Source organism: Amblyomma maculatum, chromosome 1, assembly GCF_055883805.1.
Source record: "Amblyomma maculatum isolate TAMU_Amacu chromosome 1, ASM5588380v1, whole genome shotgun sequence".
NCBI classification, from domain to species: Eukaryota; Metazoa; Arthropoda; class Arachnida; order Ixodida; family Ixodidae; genus Amblyomma; species Amblyomma maculatum.
In genome coordinates, this window is record NC_139344.1 from 331,727,643 (window position 1) to 331,745,984 (window position 18,342).

Here is an 18,342-nt window from a genome sequence, read left to right on the forward strand (position 1 = left end):
TTGCTTGATGTTTCATCTTTTCCAGACCTCTTGTTGTCAACAACAGAATAATGTCATTGGTGCGCACAGAAATGAGACGCTTTCCCTGTGAGGCTAAAGGTTATTTCCAAGGGGGTGCGAAACTTGAAATTTTCAATAATTTTTGAGGTAATGAGGTGCACAATAAGATGTAATGAAAGCGAAAAGTCTTGGAATAATGGGCCAAAAAGCAGAGACAGTTAATCATTCTCCCTCAAGTAGAGAGGACTTGCCACCACTTCGTCTATCTATTTACCTGCTGACACAAAGCTTCAATTTTGGTACTGATGCAAAGCTTTATGTTCGGTGCATTTGCAGCCAACCATTCGATCACAGTGCATACACAAGTTCAAGCAACTTTTTTTTTTTTTTTTTACCTCAGTTTCTGTCACTGATGGTATGTAAAGCACCACGAATGACTGAAGCTTACATTTGAAATCCCTTCCCACATATAAAATAAGCCCCGCGGAACTACTTCTAGCCAAGTCCACAATACGAAGGCAAATAATTTGTTTTTAAAATGCACACCTCTGTATATTGACGTAGCTGTGGAGTGGCTCTGATGAGTGCGTGTGTTTTTGTTTACTTATTGTGCAAATATGAGTGCTCTACATGGCCTAAAATGAGAAGTATTTTTATAACGTTTCTTCTTATGACAGAAATGATACAAAAAAAAGAAATATAACTGAGCGCTTCAAAATCAGTGTTGAGCCATGATGTGAAGAGCTCACGCGAATAACACTGCACTGTGCGTAATAATCTAGGACAGGTTTTCATTTGTAGCCTCGGCCCGTTCGTTAACAAAGGCCTTAAAGATGACACACACCTGGGGAGTGGCGTAGAGGAAGAGCTGGGGACCCCGGAGGAGGACCCAGCGGCGGCGCCAAGGCGGAGGAGGGGCCATTGCCGGCGCCGCCACCCTCGCCCCCGCTAGGAGGGGGGGGGTTCCTTGCTGCCCCCTCCACTGGCGCCGAAGGAGCCACCCTTCGCACTCGGCCACCCCCAGGTCCGGGCACGGCACCCCACGATCCCCTGCAGACAGCGACGGCACCAGCGACGGCACCCACCGTCACCGCAGCTCCGTACTCCACAAAACACCATGATTTTCCCATCACAAGCTCCGCAGTGCAGAGTTCATTTCGAGACCATTCCGAAGAACTCCCCAATTTTCAGGCTACTTGAGAGATGGATGCGGAAAATTAGTTACCGACACCGCCTCTGAATCACAAGATCGTGCATAGGCACAGCTTCAAGAAAAATTCATATGAGAGCCTTGCTTTTCTTCGCTTTTCATTTTTCCATTTTTTTACATCCTAAAATTGAAAGCCAACACTGACCCTTGACTGACATGTAACACAGCTGGATACAATTTAACAACGAAGCAGTAAAATGTCCCTGAACGAGTGTCTCGAATCAATGATGCCATGCTGGCAGGAGTAAGGTGATCCTCATGGCGATGGTCAACGTCACTGGTAGGATGGCTGCCTTTCAAGGGAGCCTGCCACTTCATTCTCGACCTGTGAACACCTGTCAATGGAGCTTCCAGACAGTTGCAAACTACTCTGTGTAAGAAGCGTGTGTCTGTTTATTTCACAAGTGGCAAGAAGAAACAAATGAGCAAATGGAGAGCTGCACTTCCCGCAATTCGCCTGACATAAAACATGCACCTCATTTTCAGGCGTGCTTTCTCGTGGTGCCATTCAGCACACATTACAGAGTGCGGCAAGGTGTAGTAAGATGCGTCACTGTCAGCCCCACTGCCTAGCTACGTTTATTGCCTCTATGAACTCAATGCTCTGCAGCCCCCAGCTCTATTCACCGTCTCTTGGAGTCCACTTCACTATCCTGAGAGATCACCAATAACCTGCTTCTCTGCAATAACTGCCCTGCCCCTGTCCATTCTCTCTTCCCAATTTCAACTAAGGCATCACTAATAAGAGTGTCTCTCTAACGCACTCCGTCCTCTTCCTGAATCTCGGCATGTCACCATTTTCTTTCAATAGACAACTGCGTTTAAGGGACCAAACGATGGCTAAAATGTGTCATATGATTACAATGGAAACAAAAAGATCTTGCTTGTATTGTATGGACTGAACCCTCTAGCGTCCAAAAAACGAGAATTTATAACCCTAATTTAGCACTGAAAATTGCATAAAACAAACTGAAGTGCCACCTTGTGGCGGAAAAATACTATATCCCGGAAAAATATCGCCGATTTTCTTTCAAGAGTGCTCGTTATGTTATAGTGAAGACAGCTTATCATGTTTTATTAGGTTTTGCACTCTCTCTAGTGTTTTCTGCAATGAAAAGCAATGCTGTCTTCATATCATCAATGCTGTGCTTTTAGCTTTCATCACTAGATGGTGCCACAGTGCTTTGGATTTTTTAGGTGGAGTGGTAACCATGGTCCACTGAAATTTACGCAGCCAACACATATTTCTTTGTGCCATAGTAGCCTTGTGTGTGCAAAGTGAAATGTACTCTACTCTATAATAAGAATGTCTAATTACTGCATTGCAGGTGAGATTTATATTAGTTTTTGGCCCATCACTTTTGCCAACACACAACTGCCAGTGTGCCCGTTGATAATGGTTTCCAGCATCGGCCTACATACAGTTAAACCTCATTACAAGAGAAGCTCAAGGGACCCGAAAATGATGTCTCTTGTAACCAAAAGTTTTTACCAACTCGTATGCATGGCAGTGTAGATTTCCTTAACTAAATTCTGTTCCATATCAGTGTCCTTTTTTGTTGCAATATATCAGGAGTTGAGAAGGAGTGCCTCCTCTTGACTGGAAAGTCAAAATGTCCTTATTGTTTCAGCCACTGTCATCACATTCTTATGTGATTGAAGCAACAGGGACATTTTGACTTCCCAGTCAAGAGGAGGCACTCCTTTTCGATTCCTGAGATATTGCAACAAAAAGGGACACTGATATGGAACAGAATATAGATAAGTAAATCTAAACTGCTGCATATATGAGCTGGTATGAGTCAGCTGCATTGCATGAACATACCTGGGTTAATTGTGTCTCTTATAAATAATGAAAAAGTTACTTCAGGAACCTGCCAAAGTTGTCCTTAGTAACAGAGTGTCTCTTGTAACCATGTCTCTTGTATGCAACGTTGCTAACATGGCAAACATAGGGAAACCAACCAAACCATTTTCAAGTATCTCTTACAACCGAGTGTCTCTTCTATCCATGTCTCTTGCAACGAGATTTTACTGTAAAACCATAAGCATGATCCAATCGAAAAATGTTTGATACAGGTTTTCTACGACGCTTCTAGCTAAACTGTTGTGGAATCGGCAAAAAAAAATTGGACGTTTAACATCCAGTGTTAATTCCCCTAATTTCAAGCTTTTTTGTAAGCGTCCAAGGTTTTGCTCTGTGGCCAAGTACTGGCAATATACAACATAGGCAAACTCTCTTTGTTCCTTTCCTTCTGCTTGTCCACAGAGAGTTCCTCAATGAAGCATCAATTCGCTAACATCGGCCTTTTTTTGTAATTGACAGTTGAGTGAAGCACACTTACTCAAAACAGGACACAAAAATATACAAAACAGGTCTGCAAGAGCAATTCGTACAAATAAAAAAGGGGTAAGAATACCCGCAACCTTTCTTTCTAAAATCTTTTTCATAAATGAAGGCATTAAACTACACATGTATGATTTACAATTTGTTCTTCATTACTGCATTATTGCAAAGTGGGCAAGTGGCACACGACAGCCTAAGCTACTTATGTGACCTAAACCCAAAACAACTATGTGAGCATGTAAGATTGACCTTCATTCAGTTAGCTCGATGTGTCAGTTTCCTAATCACAAGTCATCACAAGAAAGTTCAGCATAGGTCTCTACTACACATAGACACACACATTTACCACACCTTGGCGCTGCACGACTGCATTACGATCTAGTTATGTGTCACTTTATAGAGATGAACATACAGATACACGACACAAACGTACAGTTAACTCACAATCTCACAACATAAATACAAGAAACAACACAAGTAAATCAGGTGCTTGGTGCTGCTGACTCATGTTGTGCTTACAAACATATCTTGGAGAAGAACCTCCCAACAAACTGAGCCTCTCCGCCCAGGAAAAAAATTATCTTCATAACCACGTGTAAAAACTGGCCACGCCGAAGCGAGAACCAGGACACGAGGAGAAAAAAAAGATGAGAGGAAAAAAACGGCAGATGCCGATGGGGCGTGTCGATTGTCAACACACTCACCTAGTCTCTCTGAACATTGTGTCTTTGTGTTCGTGGCTGGAGGCTGTAATGGCAAGTGTAAAAAAAAAAAAAAAAAAAAAAGGAGCAAAAAAAAAAAGAAGTCTATGTAGAAACAAAACACAAACACAGCGACCAAAAAGAGGAAGAGAGCAGCAGCAGCAGCAGCGAGAAAGACAAGCATTCACAGGAAAACTGACAGGCACAACAAAACAGACAAACAGAACAAACTAAAACACGCCGCACAACGTGACTGCACGGTACGGAACATGCATGCATGCATGCGACAAAAGGCACAAACAAAAGAGAGAGCAGGAGCCAATGATAAACATGGCAGACTGCTGCCTCCCAAACGCAATAACACTGCGACACCTTCACTCGGACAGAAAGTGACTGACGATTCACTAACCGCAAGAAAACTAGGCCAAACAAAGAACAACACGGCAAACACCTTACCACACAACACGCAAGCGCCTACTAACAACCTCCGTCATCACAATTTTAGACCCGAACACTAACAACAAAAAGAAAAAGTAGCATCCTCAAATTAATTTGATTCCAGAATGGCAGAAAAGCTTAGTGAAGAAAAATAATCTTTTTTTTTAATAAAAGCTTCCTCTATCATGTCACAAGCTATCAACACAGTGCTACGAAGGAGCACACAGCAACAAAGTCAACTACATGAATAACATGCACAGCTCTCCCTACCACACAAATTACTCTAGATGTGTATGTGTGCGTGTGTGTTATCCCCACCACGTGATTTAGCAACTTCAGATTTCTTATTCAAAAGATCAGCGGCGGTGCAGACTTCACACATGAAGTAACAGTGCCAACATAGTCTGCGAGTACTGCACGCTTGTGCAAAGCCTTTGTATTAAAGCACTGCACTTCTCTGTTCAGTATGAATGATAAAATAAAATGTGCTAAATGCTGTTGCCTTCAGCTCAGCACTCAAATGTCCTCTTCAGGCTACAAATCATCTTAAATTCTTACCAAAAATTAAGAAGGTTCTCACAGGCCAATGGTACACAGCAAGGATATGCTGCCACAAAATGCAGACGTTTGGTTTAGTAAGTTGCTCTGAACATGGTAAGACCAGTATTCATGTGTCCTGCCAGCTTACTGTTATATTTTAGTGCTGGTACCACTTGTCACTATGTTCCAAGCAACCAAATCAGCCGAACTCTTTCTCCTGACACGTGTGCAAATCCTTCCAAGACTGTCCTCAACCTTATGGTTGTGATACCTCTGCAGTTGTAACACAAAGACCATCTTCTGCACCATTCATTGTTCCCAGCTTTTCTGTCCTCGTCTTTTAGCACTGATACTTATGCCGTGTGATGTAAAATGTCACAACAAGACCTCGCTATGCCAAGAGACTGCTCAGGCACACCAAGGAAAGTGATAAAGCCTAGTAAATATTCCCCGACCCCTGCCCAACAGGCACGCCAACAGCAACCCCTCTATCCCAAACCTCGCCTACACTGTTAATCTGGTTCCACATACATGCCGGTTATAAGTGGAACTTCTTAAAGTGAAACTTTAACTTATAGCTGGAACTTATGTGGAACCAGGTTCAGAGTGTAGACACCTGACATTCAGCTACCACTGCTTCACTTGAATTGTCTCAAAATTCACTACATTCATCTAACTGGGCACTGGCATTGGTTATTACTAGTATTGAACACTTAGCCCATGTCAGCAGCAAGCGTATGTAAATCTCCACTGGTTAAATATTCCTGTTTTCCAGCTCAAAGTAAACCTGACTGCTGAAATAGCTGTGTATCAGGAATTGTAGAAACATCTGTGAGCTGCCGGGCGAAACGAAACCATGCTTGCAAGACGCTAGATGCTGACGCTAGAGCATCCCCAAGCAACAAAAGCGCACGTGAAGCATAGATAGAGAGGGGATTTCAAAAGCAAATCAATTTAGGCTCAGCTGAAGAAATTTATGCAAGAATTAAGAAAAGCATTGATGTCACCAGGTCTAGTACATATACTGCCGATATATAATATCAATAAGAACCGAAGAAGGATGGAACTATTCATTCTGAAGACAGGTCAACTCTGCTCTTGAATGTGAGCTAAAGGATATGGCAACTACAGGCACCATGCAACATTAGTATTAAAAGATCAAAGCCCTCTACCACTTATTTATTTTCTGGTTCGCTCTCACAGGACAACAGGTAAAAGTTGAATGAAAAAAAAAATTAACTTTTTTTCTTTTATTTTTTTAAGTGGTGCCCATTTTCAAGCCAGTCATGACTCGGTTTGAGAACTGAAATGCCCTCAGATCAAGACCGGAGGCAAAATATAGTAAAGCTTTCTAAGCAAGCTTGCCTGTTCATGAGTCAACAAAAAGAGTGGCATACTCATAACTATCACTATCGCTAGGCGACACACAAATTCAGCATCACTAAGCAGAGAGCGGCTACACAGCTAGTCAAATATATAGTCAACAGCATACTTTATCAGTCATTACTCAAATGAAAGAAGGTACTGAATTCAACCAGAACGACATCAGAAAGCACAAGAAACAGCCATAATTAAAACAAGGTGCCCATAAAGTGTCATTTCGTGCCATGCTATGCCAGGAGCCATTCTTCCGTTTTTTTTTCTTTCTTTAGATCCTACCTTCCAACTTACGTGGAAAATTCCTTTTCTGTGCATGCATAAGCATCTCCCAAAATTACAAGACAAGCAAAACTAAACAAGAAATAAACTCAGACTCTGGAATAGTGCCTGCACGAGGCGCTCGGAGGAAACAATCTTTTGTCTGCTGCACGTTGAAACTGGTTTACAACAGAGGCTCTCAATGAAGCCCTTTATCAATAGAGGCATGCCACAGCCACTTACGCATGCTAGCCACAGGCCACCGGCACTGCGTTGAAGCAAAGAATATTGCATCAAAGAAATCACTCAGATGCGAGTGTCAGTGTGAAATGTAAAAAATAGAGAGAGAGGTTAACGTCAACAGGTGAAAAGCTACCAAATTTCAGTGACAGGGCTGTAAAAAGTTTCAAAGGGAGAAAAACCCAGGCGATGTCAACCATCGGCCCAATATTGGCACTGTATTCACGATGCACTGACCCCTCTGTTGGGCCGGACATCGCCAACACAGTACCAATATTGGCCAGTGGTTTGTGCTTCCTGGGAAGGTAGAGAGGGAGGGAAGTAGCAGAGGTGTCCTTACTTTGCACAGAGGCAAGACACTGGGTTGTGACGAGCAAAAGAAAAAACCGAGCAGCCCATTTTCGGTCTATTATATTTCATGAGCTGAGCTGAGATGCCAGCGCCTCACGTCTAATTTATGCCCCCTGATAAGTAATGGTTTAAATTCTAAGCAAAGCTAGTAACTGCCCCGCAAAAGAAAGAACCCTTCAGTGAAATGTCTTGCGACTTATGCAGCCTGCATAAGCCTTTACCACCGCGTAAATATAACTGTGCTTCTCACCATACGGTCACCTCAACTGAAAGCAACAGGTTTGGCAGGATTTCGTCACGGTCTATGGCTTTCATAATAACTCGAGTAGTATGCTAAATGCACATTATTAGGAGCGGATAAAGGCCACTGAAGAAGCTTGAATATAACCCGGTGCTTAGAAATTTGGCAATGGCACATCAGTCACCTGAAGCCGTCAAGAACGCAATTAAAACAACGCACTAGAACTTGTCATTCAGAGCGAATTTCCAGAACTCGAACATATTTTTCCTCAAATTCAGGCAATGTGAAAGTCTCTCTTATTCTAGCGCTTTCCAACTGCACCACAAGCCGCAAGAAATTAAGCCTCCCTTATTATAAAACACTAGACTCCATGCACTTAGTATCATCATGCCGCAAGCCCCGAGCAATTCTTCCTCACCCTGAAAAGGAGAAAAAGAGGAGAAAGGGGAGAAGATAGCATGAAATTCCACCTACCTGGGCGAGGGGCCTTTTTGGGGACTCTTTGGCAGCAAAACCAACCTTCGCGCTTGGTGCCTCATTAGCACTCTGTGCGCTGCAACGGGCGAATAAGACGCGGACAGTGACAGTGAGGTTTCAACGCCATCAAACATATGCCAGAATAACAGAAAAACATGGCTCTGAAAACCATCGAGAATACATTTTTGCAGCTCATGGCAAAGTACCACTGGGCCAGAAGCATGCGATGCAAGGTTGAAGTTAAAAGGCCCAGCACTTTGACCCACACCCGAAAATGAAACACTTGGCTCCAAAAAGCCTACTGTCACACGTCTAATTACAGCCAAAAGCCGGCATTTCTTATACATCTATTGAACCGCTACCACACGTGCACTTAGGATCGCAATCAGTAATAATCGTGATTGAAGTTTCAAGCGCGGTCGAGATGGACCATGATACACGTGCCCACTCGATTCGGATCACAAGGTACACCGCTACAGGAGAGATGGCGCTACGCACGCGATGATTTGTTTCTAATATATATACAGTCGCCGACCGATAAATCGGACGCTGATAATTCGGACATGCTCATTTATTCGGACAGCTCTGCGGCACCGCCACTGGCCCCATAAACATGATGTGTAAGGACGACCGATATTTCGGACAGCCTCCGGCTCTATATTCGATAGTCCGGACTCTAAACAGGGTGCCTCGATGCGCGCGCTTCCCCCGCCGCCGTTCCTAGTTAAAAAAAAAAAAAAAAGAAAGAAAGGAGACGAGCGCCTTCCTTTGGCGCCTACTCGCAATAAGCGACTGTGGCCTCCGTGATCGGCGAACGGTGCGCCGTCGGCATTGCTGGAGCTGATCACGGAGGCGGCGGTGTGACAGGACAGTTGCGACGGGAGAACAGCAAGCGGCGCTCCACTCCGCATGACTGGCCCTCGGGCATGTTTGGCCTCCCCGCGTCTTCGCCATCGGCCACCAGTTTGTGCTCGTTTGTTCAGTGCCTCGTGCGTGAGTAGCGTTAGGCTAGGTTCTTTCAAGTGACCATACGACAACGTTTCTCTTGAGTTTGACAACGACAGGCCACGGCAAATGGCGCCAACGGTGCCTTCGCGGTCCGTGCCGACGGCGGCGAAACGTGGGAAATACACGACGCTGACAATGGCGAAGAAAGCAGCCATAATACAGCAAGTGCTGAGCGGCCGTTCTCAAGTCGAAGTTGCCCGTGAGTTCAACATCTCCAAGCAAACGATATCGGACTATATGAAGAATAGGTCCAAGATTCTTGAGGCCATGGAGAAGACAACAACAGCTGAACAGAAAAGGCTGCGACAAGGCCTTTACCCGAAGTTGGAAGAAGCGTTGAACATCTGGCTTAACGCTACTGTCGCCCAGCGTGTTTCTGTTTCTGGCCACCTTTTGAAGCATAAGGCTGAGACACTCGCACTGCGGCTTGGCATCGAAGGATTTCAGTTCAGCGACGGTTGGCTCAGGAATTTTAAAAAGCGGTTCGACCTCGCCTTCAAAAAAATGTGCGGTGAAAGTGGTGCAGTGAGTTGCACGTAAGCGGAAGTGCGTGCAGCAACGCATCGACAAATTCTTCCCGAAACAGGCACCCTAAAATGTAAATAAACAGGTATTTTTTGCTTCATTCGTTTTTTCGGACATTCGATATTTCGGACTGGTTTACATTCCCCGTGGAGTCCGAATTATCGGTCGTTGACTGTATATATATATATATATATATATATATATATATATATATATAAAAATACAAGCCTGATTAAAACTTTGTCCTCCTTTTTCTGATCACAGCTTCAGTGGACGAGTTGCAGCTGTGTCAACCATTGTGCGCGCAAGAAGGGTACCAGGCGACTAGCACATGCGGAAAGTGCCAAACTTGGTTGAGCCCGCATGTGTGTTTACCACTGCCAAACCATGCACATGGTGTTGAGAGTTTGAACATAACAGCTCAAACCACATAAATTAAAGACAACATTATTTATTTTAAAATGATATGTTTTATAATAAATCTTTTTAGCAATCAATTTAGTTGGTATGTTTGATTAATGCCTGTGACCGGAGGGCGGCAACGACACTTCAACCGCGGTCGAGGCGGTCGAGCTGGATCGTGGTCAATCGCGGGTGAATTCGCTGAATAGCAGCACCGGATCCGCATCGAGCTCGACTTCGATCGACTTGATCTTGATCCAAAGTGCCCATGTGGCAGCGGTATTACGATACATTTCACACACACATTCACAAAACAGGAAGCTCAATCTCCTGGAGAATGACAGCAAAGGAAAAATTAAGCAAAGAACGACAAAAACTCTTATGCCCGTTGTGCATGTTATACTTGTGGATGTACCTAGGCTCTGGTGGTTCGCAAAAAGGATGCATTTACCGCATTTTCTACAGTCAATCTGCGACAACATTCACCATTCGAGTTCTTCTTCCCCTTAAGTTCATGAATAGTTTTTCTTTCCCAGAAAATTATGCTGATAAGATTTGCTGACTATTTGTTCCTACAGGTCCCTGTAGTGATCAGCCTTTGCATTCCCTTTGCCTTACACCTGTCATTTTCTTTTCCCTTTACATATACAGTCATGCCTCGTTAATATGGACACTTTGGTTTCCGACCAAAACTGTCCATAAGCGAGTCATCCATAATAAGGAGTCATGAATAAAAACAAAAAGGATTTTATTGAGAAAAGAGAATTGTAATTAACAACTGCTTTTGTACATAACGGTGTGCACTGGACTCAAAATTTCACAGAACACCGGCAATTTTGAGTGCATTATCCTTGTCATTGTTGTCTTCAAAAAATTGTAGTGCAGTCTGAAGCGACTCATTTACCATGACACCCGTGATGTTGGGCTTTGTGTTGGTTGAATTTTCAAACACGAACTCCTCACTGGCCGATGAATCAGCGTCTGATTCTCTACTCTACTACCGCCACTTCCAAAATGGCCTCTTCACTGAGCAAAGTAGCCGCTAAGTAGCTGCTTGAGATTCTCCTGAGGCGAGGAAATAGCTGAGCTGTCGATACTAGTCCCTCGCAGCTAATTGACTGAGATGGCTTTTGCCGCTTGTATTCACAGATTTCTTCGCGCCTACGTTCAGCTCTGTTCTTTTGCCTTTAACTCCCGCCATGCCAAAAGCCAGACTCAAGTTTAGGGTTACAGGCTCCTGATGCTGTGCACTTTTCTGCCTAGTTAACCTTTCTGCCTTTCCGTTCTTCTGATTCTTTCTTTTTTTGCCTTGTACTGTTTCTGTAAGGAAGCAAGGGAGTCAAGTTGGCAAGCTGCTATGCAGAGGGCTATCGAACATCCCATCTTCTTGGCGCCGTTTTTACGTGTTCCCATAAAACAAACAATGCAAGCTGAAGTACAGTTTAGAACGACAGCTAGCCGACTACGACGAGCTCAGACCTTGTCAAGGCCGCATCGCTGACTCAAAGCGAAGCCGACATACGGACCGCCTAGTGTGCAAAGTTTGACAGTTCAGCAGCGCAACAGGGATGAAAACCAGGAGCATGAGAGGGAAGCGCGTCCAGGACAGGACGCCCGGTCCCGGTTGCATGTTCGTACGTCGCCTTTCTTTTGTCGCTCTACTTTGTGAGTGTGTCTTAACTCTCACTGAAAAGCGTTAACGGCTTCATGGAACACATTGCGCTTTGGGAAAGAAAACTTCAGTTCCCACCGCCACTGTAGGCATTTGTCTTTCTTCCTGTCATTTCTTTCTTATGCTTTTACCAGCCTCTCTGTTCACGTTCAGCAGAATTTATTGCAACCACATGTTGCTGTTTTCCCTACTGTGGCGGCACTTCTGCTGCACCCAGAAATCTCCTGGTTCCCCCCTTTCGGGGTCTTTCTTATGCTGACCCTCGGTTTGCTGTGTACGTTCTTCTCCCCCCGTCCCTCCCTCTCCCATTAGAACGGTGACACGCCCGCTTTGGTTCTTTCCAATCCCACAGGACTCGTTCAGGCATCCCGCCGTATCGGCTGTAGCGTAGATTCGTGGGCGGCGCCCTTCTTTAACTTCCGTTCGGACTCCTCTGCTTTTTTTCAAGCACTGTCCATATTAACGAGACAAAAATACATGGGCCCAAGTCGGGCGCGTGCATTCTTCCCCTGTCCATTGTCCGGACAGCGAGTTTCCATATTAACGAGGCATAAATACATTGAAAAGGTTTCGTCCCCAGAAAAACTGTCCATAATTCGGGTCGTCCATATTAACGGGGGTCATATTAACGGGGCACGACTGTACCCACACTTCCGTTGCACTCCTGCCCCAACACAATGTGTATTCATAATATACCAAAATTTATATGACATGATTTTTGAAAAACAATGATATCTCACAACTTCTTCAGCGTGCTGAAAGACACTCTGCCAAAAACCCACAGCATTTTTGTCCAGCCATCAGTTCAGCAGCCTTTGCCCACTATGCCATATTCAAATCTAATCGTTGCTTTCCAGGCAGCAAAGGATTCTTCCTGACCCCCTCTCCTTATAAGCAAGCTAGCTCCTTTCTGGCCACGTCCTAACTGCTTGCAAGGAAAGCAATGAATATATGTACACATCAAGCACAGCAAGTAAAAAATATATATATACATATATACCTAGAGTTAGCCTGGGCATGTGAAGGTGGCTCATGGGCCTTTGCTTTGCCGGATCTGCCGTGAAGGTGGTTTTGCTTCAGGTCCTGCAACAAAAAGCGACACGTTTTCAACTACTGCCTCGTACATGCTTGATGGTTTGGCCTATGAGGTTTAATATCCCAAACATCCTAAAACCAAACACTACGACCTCCTTTAAACGAACGAGCTGGGTTCTTAAAAAGAGGAACTTAAAAACACTGACAAGGGTTAAATTGAAGCAAAAAAAAAAAAAAAAAAGAAAAGCTCTATTTAGCACATTTAGCATTTTCTACAATAACCCAGGTGGCCTCAACCAAATCAGAGTTACCTAGATTTTATTTTATTTTTTTTTTTTTGTCTGTTTCACCTATGGCTCAAACTTGTGACATGAGAAAAATGCAAGGCAATTCAAACTAGGCCGGGTGGTTGATCACGAGCACTGCTGATCATAGTAAAACAGCAACTCTTCCTTCTATGACACCACAAAGCTTGAGTAGAGTAGTAGCAATGACGACCACGGGGCAAACGAATTTTGGCCAATATACAGCTGAAAGGGACGCTTTCATCTTGTTCGAAGAATGGCTCTTTGTTCATGAAAACAATGCTGGCCAGGCCCGACAGCGCACATGTTGCATACCCTGCAGGCTTGGATGACTTAACTTCATCAGATGCCCCAACCTTACCAAATTAATAAAATCTGGCTACATAAACAAGTAGCAAATGATTGTCATACTCCTAACCACAATATGAAAATCAGCACAATAGCAGACCATTACACATCAAAACCGATAAAAACACACCTGTACCACAACATGGCAGAGGGCTACATATTCCTCTCAAGCTACCTGAGGTTCTTCGAAACATACCAAAATCCCATCGCATGACCAATTTTACATCAAGTTTCGTGCTCACAATTATGTCTAGGATGCTGCCATCTCAAAGGAGGACCACTAATCCTCATCCCGATAAACACACACCCAGCAAAAGTTGTTTGAATAATGTTTTTGTTTTTTCTCTCTCTCTCTCTTTCTTGTTCAGTAGTGAAATGCCACAGTCACCTTAGCAGGTAACGTCATGAACAAATAAAAAACCTGCCAATATATATCTCAAGTTAGAGATCACGAAGCAGACCTGCTACTGCATACAGTGAAATTTCGTTACTACGAACATGACATTGACGAATTTTTCAAATTAACGAATTTTTTAAGTTCCCCAGCCGATTTCTTATGTTTTCTATGTAAGACTATTTCAGATTTACGAATTTCAAAAGCGTATATTTCAGAATACCGTTTTCTTCTATAATCTAGGAACATCAGTACTATTATGAATTCGGCTAAAATTAACGGCACCGAAGCTCACAACTCTCGTGTGAAACAAACCGGCGTTTCTGCGTATGGCCCGTGGGCTGTAGCTATCATCATCAGCATATCTAGTGCCAGCTTCTAGCGCCACCACAAAGCTGTGGTTTGTTACGTAGTAGCCAGCAGGCCTAGCGCCGGAGCCACTTGCCATTTTTTCTTCCTGTGTTGTGTGTCGTTTGCCAATCGGTCGTTGGTGCCATTCACGCGTGCGGGACAGTACTTTTTTTGTACTTGAGTAGAGTAGTAGCAATGACGACCACGGGGCAAACGAATTTTGGCCAATATACAGCTGAAAGGGACGCTTTCATCTTGTTCGAAGAATGGCTCTTTGTTCATGAAAACAATGCTGGCCAGGCCCGACAGCGCACATGTTGCATACCCTGCAGGCTTGGATGACTTAACTTCATCAGATGCCCCAACCTTACCAAATTAATAAAATCTGGCTACATAAACAAGTAGCAAATGATTGTCATACTCCTAACCACAATATGAAAATCAGCACAATAGCAGACCATTACACATCAAAACCGATAAAAACACACCTGTACCACAACATGGCAGAGGGCTACATATTCCTCTCAAGCTACCTGAGGTTCTTCGAAACATACCAAAATCCCATCGCATGACCAATTTTACATCAAGTTTCGTGCTCACAATTATGTCTAGGATGCTGCCATCTCAAAGGAGGACCACTAATCCTCATCCCGATAAACACACACCCAGCAAAAGTTGTTTGAATAATGTTTTTGTTTTTTCTCTCTCTCTCTCTTTCTTGTTCAGTAGTGAAATGCCACAGTCACCTTAGCAGGTAACGTCATGAACAAATAAAAAACCTGCCAATATATATCTCAAGTTAGAGATCACGAAGCAGACCTGCTACTGCATACAGTGAAATTTCGTTACTACGAACATGACATTGACGAATTTTTCAAATTAACGAATTTTTTAAGTTCCCCAGCCGATTTCTTATGTTTTCTATGTAAGACTATTTCAGATTTACGAATTTCAAAAGCGTATATTTCAGAATACCGTTTTCTTCTATAATCTAGGAACATCAGTACTATTATGAATTCGGCTAAAATTAACGGCACCGAAGCTCACAACTCTCGTGTGAAACAAACCGGCGTTTCTGCGTATGGCCCGTGGGCTGTAGCTATCATCATCAGCATATCTAGTGCCAGCTTCTAGCGCCACCACAAAGCTGTGGTTTGTTACGTAGTAGCCAGCAGGCCTAGCGCCGGAGCCACTTGCCATTTTTTCTTCCTGTGTTGTGTGTCGTTTGCCAATCGGTCGTTGGTGCCATTCACGCGTGCGGGACAGTACTTTTTTTGTCACAGATTATATTACTGCAAAGTTTGTGTGAGATCTGACAATGACTGCAGCCAGCGAAGTGCCAAGAAGATAGAAACGCAGCTTTCACTGCAAGAAATCGGCACAGGGAAAAAGCTAATCGGCCTCTGCAGACAGCTAGCAATGCCCCGACGACCGTCTCGATCATTTTGAAAGACCAGACAAGATTTTCAAATTTCATGGAACACTGAGGATGAGGTCATATCGAGCGCAGCTGTTTTTTTTTGCACATGGACAAAATCCATACTTTCATCGCTCGGTGCAATCATGCACCCGATGAGGTGTTGCGCAAAGTGGAAGGTGTATGTGCTGTAGTGGTGTAATGTAGTGCGTGGTCATGTTTGCTGCACGCGGTAGAAGAAAATAACTGGTTTCTTCAAATAAATCAGCTTTGGAGTTAGTGCAACATTTTAATTTGAGATTTTGCTTGTGTATACACATGTGCCTACTGCCAAGGTACGTCATTTTCATACCTAGGTTTGACCACAAGCTTATAATAGCAGATTTTTCATTACAACGATATTTCAAAACAGCGAACAATTTTTTGCGGTCCCGCGGGATTCGTTATATTGAGATTTTACTGCAATACATATAATTTGCTACATGTGACTGCTGACGACAGTGGGCAGCAAATAAATTTCCGCTCACAGTTTGTAATTTGCCAGTTTGGTGGAATTTAAAGCCAAGCTGCTTTCCTGCAAAAACTTTGTATGCAATCCCAATGCACCACACTCCATCTGAACTTGTGTTCAGAACCAGTGTGACATGACAACTTTTGAGACAGAAAACAAGAGATCTAGCCTACAAGTAAAAGAGCCAACAGTCACTGGGAGCACGAAAGGCTTGAGTGAAACTCTCTTCACCTGTGACACCTCAAAGGTTGAGAAATGCAAAAATATCCCGAAACTCAAGAAAAGAAACGCCGTTCACTACCTTCCATTCATGTGCGTTCTACGTGAAATTTCAATAAAAAACGTCGATTGGGGGACGCTCAGAAGCTCAGCCTTTAGTGTGATGCGACAGCATTACAGCCACCAGTCTATGGCTCCACTTGCGTTCACGTACATACACTTTAATGCTCGCTTAATCTCTTTATTTGTGTCCCTATTACCTCACACTAATTCATTTTCTCAACGGTCCCAAGTTCACTTTCCATCTCATCTTCTATAGAAATCTAAGGCCCAACTCGGGCTTGTGATCTGATATCCCAGAACCCACTGATCATTCAGTGCCCGGCCGAGTCACCTGCCAATTACCACCTTCTAGAGGTATAATACAGATTTTTCCCTCAAAATGCCAACAGTGCCAGCAATGCTAGATGTTTTGGAGAACAGGACTTTGAACACTGCCATGAAAATACTTCAGTGATATGGAATTCCAAGCTAGAAATTATTCGCAAATTTCACATGATTTTGTGGCGAAAATCTCAACATTGTCTCACAATTTCAGCACACCAAACTAGTAACCACACCAACCTCTATTTTCGGAACCCTGAGAGTGACCATGGGTGAGCGCTTGCCGGTGCTGGGTCCAAACAGCCTCCGTTCCCGCGGTGACTGGCTCCCCACTTCATGACGGATGTCGGCAGGAACACGACTCCCACAGGATGCTGCAGGAGGCCCACTAGACTGTTTCGCAGACTCTGAACGAAAGAAACGGAGCCCAAGTTCACCAAATAACCGATCAATGCAGCGATGAACATTTTATAAGCCAGAGATATGCACGCAAAGGGTTCAGTCCAAAGCATGGAGTGGGGTCGTCACCAGGCCGGTCATGCCCACTGCCGACAAAGGGCCTCTATCAGTGGTTTTCAATTATACTGCCCAAACCGTGGTGCCACACCACCAAAGAAAACCTCACAGCTTCAAAACTCCACCTGATTCTTTGCTTCCCTCGACTTCGCTTCCATGCCTTTGGCGACACTATGAAAATCTTTAAAAACGACTGGGTGTGTATTCTGAATGACCACCGATACTAAGTTATACACGTTACGTACAACTTCACAAGAGAGAACATGGCAAAAACATAAAGGAGACGAAACTAGACATTCAGTAAAACAGTAGTAGTAAAAACTTTCATTGAAGATACATTAGCATGCTTCTGTGCAAGAAACTGCACTCCCACAAGGTGGCTTCGAACACCATTGTGAAGACTAACGGGAAAGCTGTGTTACGTGAGCATGCTTTCTTGAGGGAAGCTTTCTTGAGGGTGCAGAAAAAGGAGGGCGCCATCGCACCTGTACTGGCAGAAATCTTGATATCATGCAGTGACACTGCCTTGCACAGATTACAAGGTGCGTGTGCGCAAAATGTGCCCACTCATTGCCTCAAGGATTAAAACCTGTGGGGCTGCACTTTCAACCGTCGCGGCGTCGCGACATGTGTGTGTTCTCACGAAGTGCAAATGGCCAGATATCAGTGTATGTGCACTGCCTGTAGTCCACATAAAGGCGTGTAGTGTCTATGCTCACAGACTGGAAAATAGCTATGCTGCAGGAAGATATGGGAGACAATGGCTACTTGCTGGGCACCTTACAAGCACTCACAGCAAGAAGAAGAGCACATCTCATAAAAAGAAAAATAGTGACTGCTCTGGGATGCAGTGAGAAAGGTTAGGCAGTGAAAAAAAACTAGCCCAATGCCATTTCCAAGTAGGATAATGTGAGCTGGTTCCCTGCTCTCCATCTTAAGCTCACTTCATGCACAGTGCAATAAATACTCTGTTAGCAATTACTCTCTCTCGGGACGACCATTTTCTTGCTTTTTTTTTTAATACAGCATATTTTCATGTGCCTAGCCCTGCACGGCTGCTGCATTTGGGGAC

General features: G+C 44.0%; 1 protein-coding gene across 1 annotated transcript in view; it reads right to left on the reverse strand.

Moving 5' to 3' along the window:
- The window catches only part of cnk (connector enhancer of ksr), a 53,186-nt gene that overhangs the window by 18,034 nt on the left and 16,810 nt on the right, over nucleotides 1-18,342 (reverse strand). The window contains exons 10-14 of the mRNA XM_084587315.1: nucleotides 16,995-17,161; nucleotides 12,791-12,873; nucleotides 8,181-8,259; nucleotides 4,262-4,304; nucleotides 845-1,050 (exon numbers count right to left, since the gene is read on the reverse strand). Coding sequence (XP_084443441.1) covers nucleotides 845-1,050; nucleotides 4,262-4,304; nucleotides 8,181-8,259; nucleotides 12,791-12,873; nucleotides 16,995-17,161 — 578 coding nt within the window. The remainder of the gene's footprint in view (nucleotides 1-844; nucleotides 1,051-4,261; nucleotides 4,305-8,180; nucleotides 8,260-12,790; nucleotides 12,874-16,994; nucleotides 17,162-18,342) is intronic.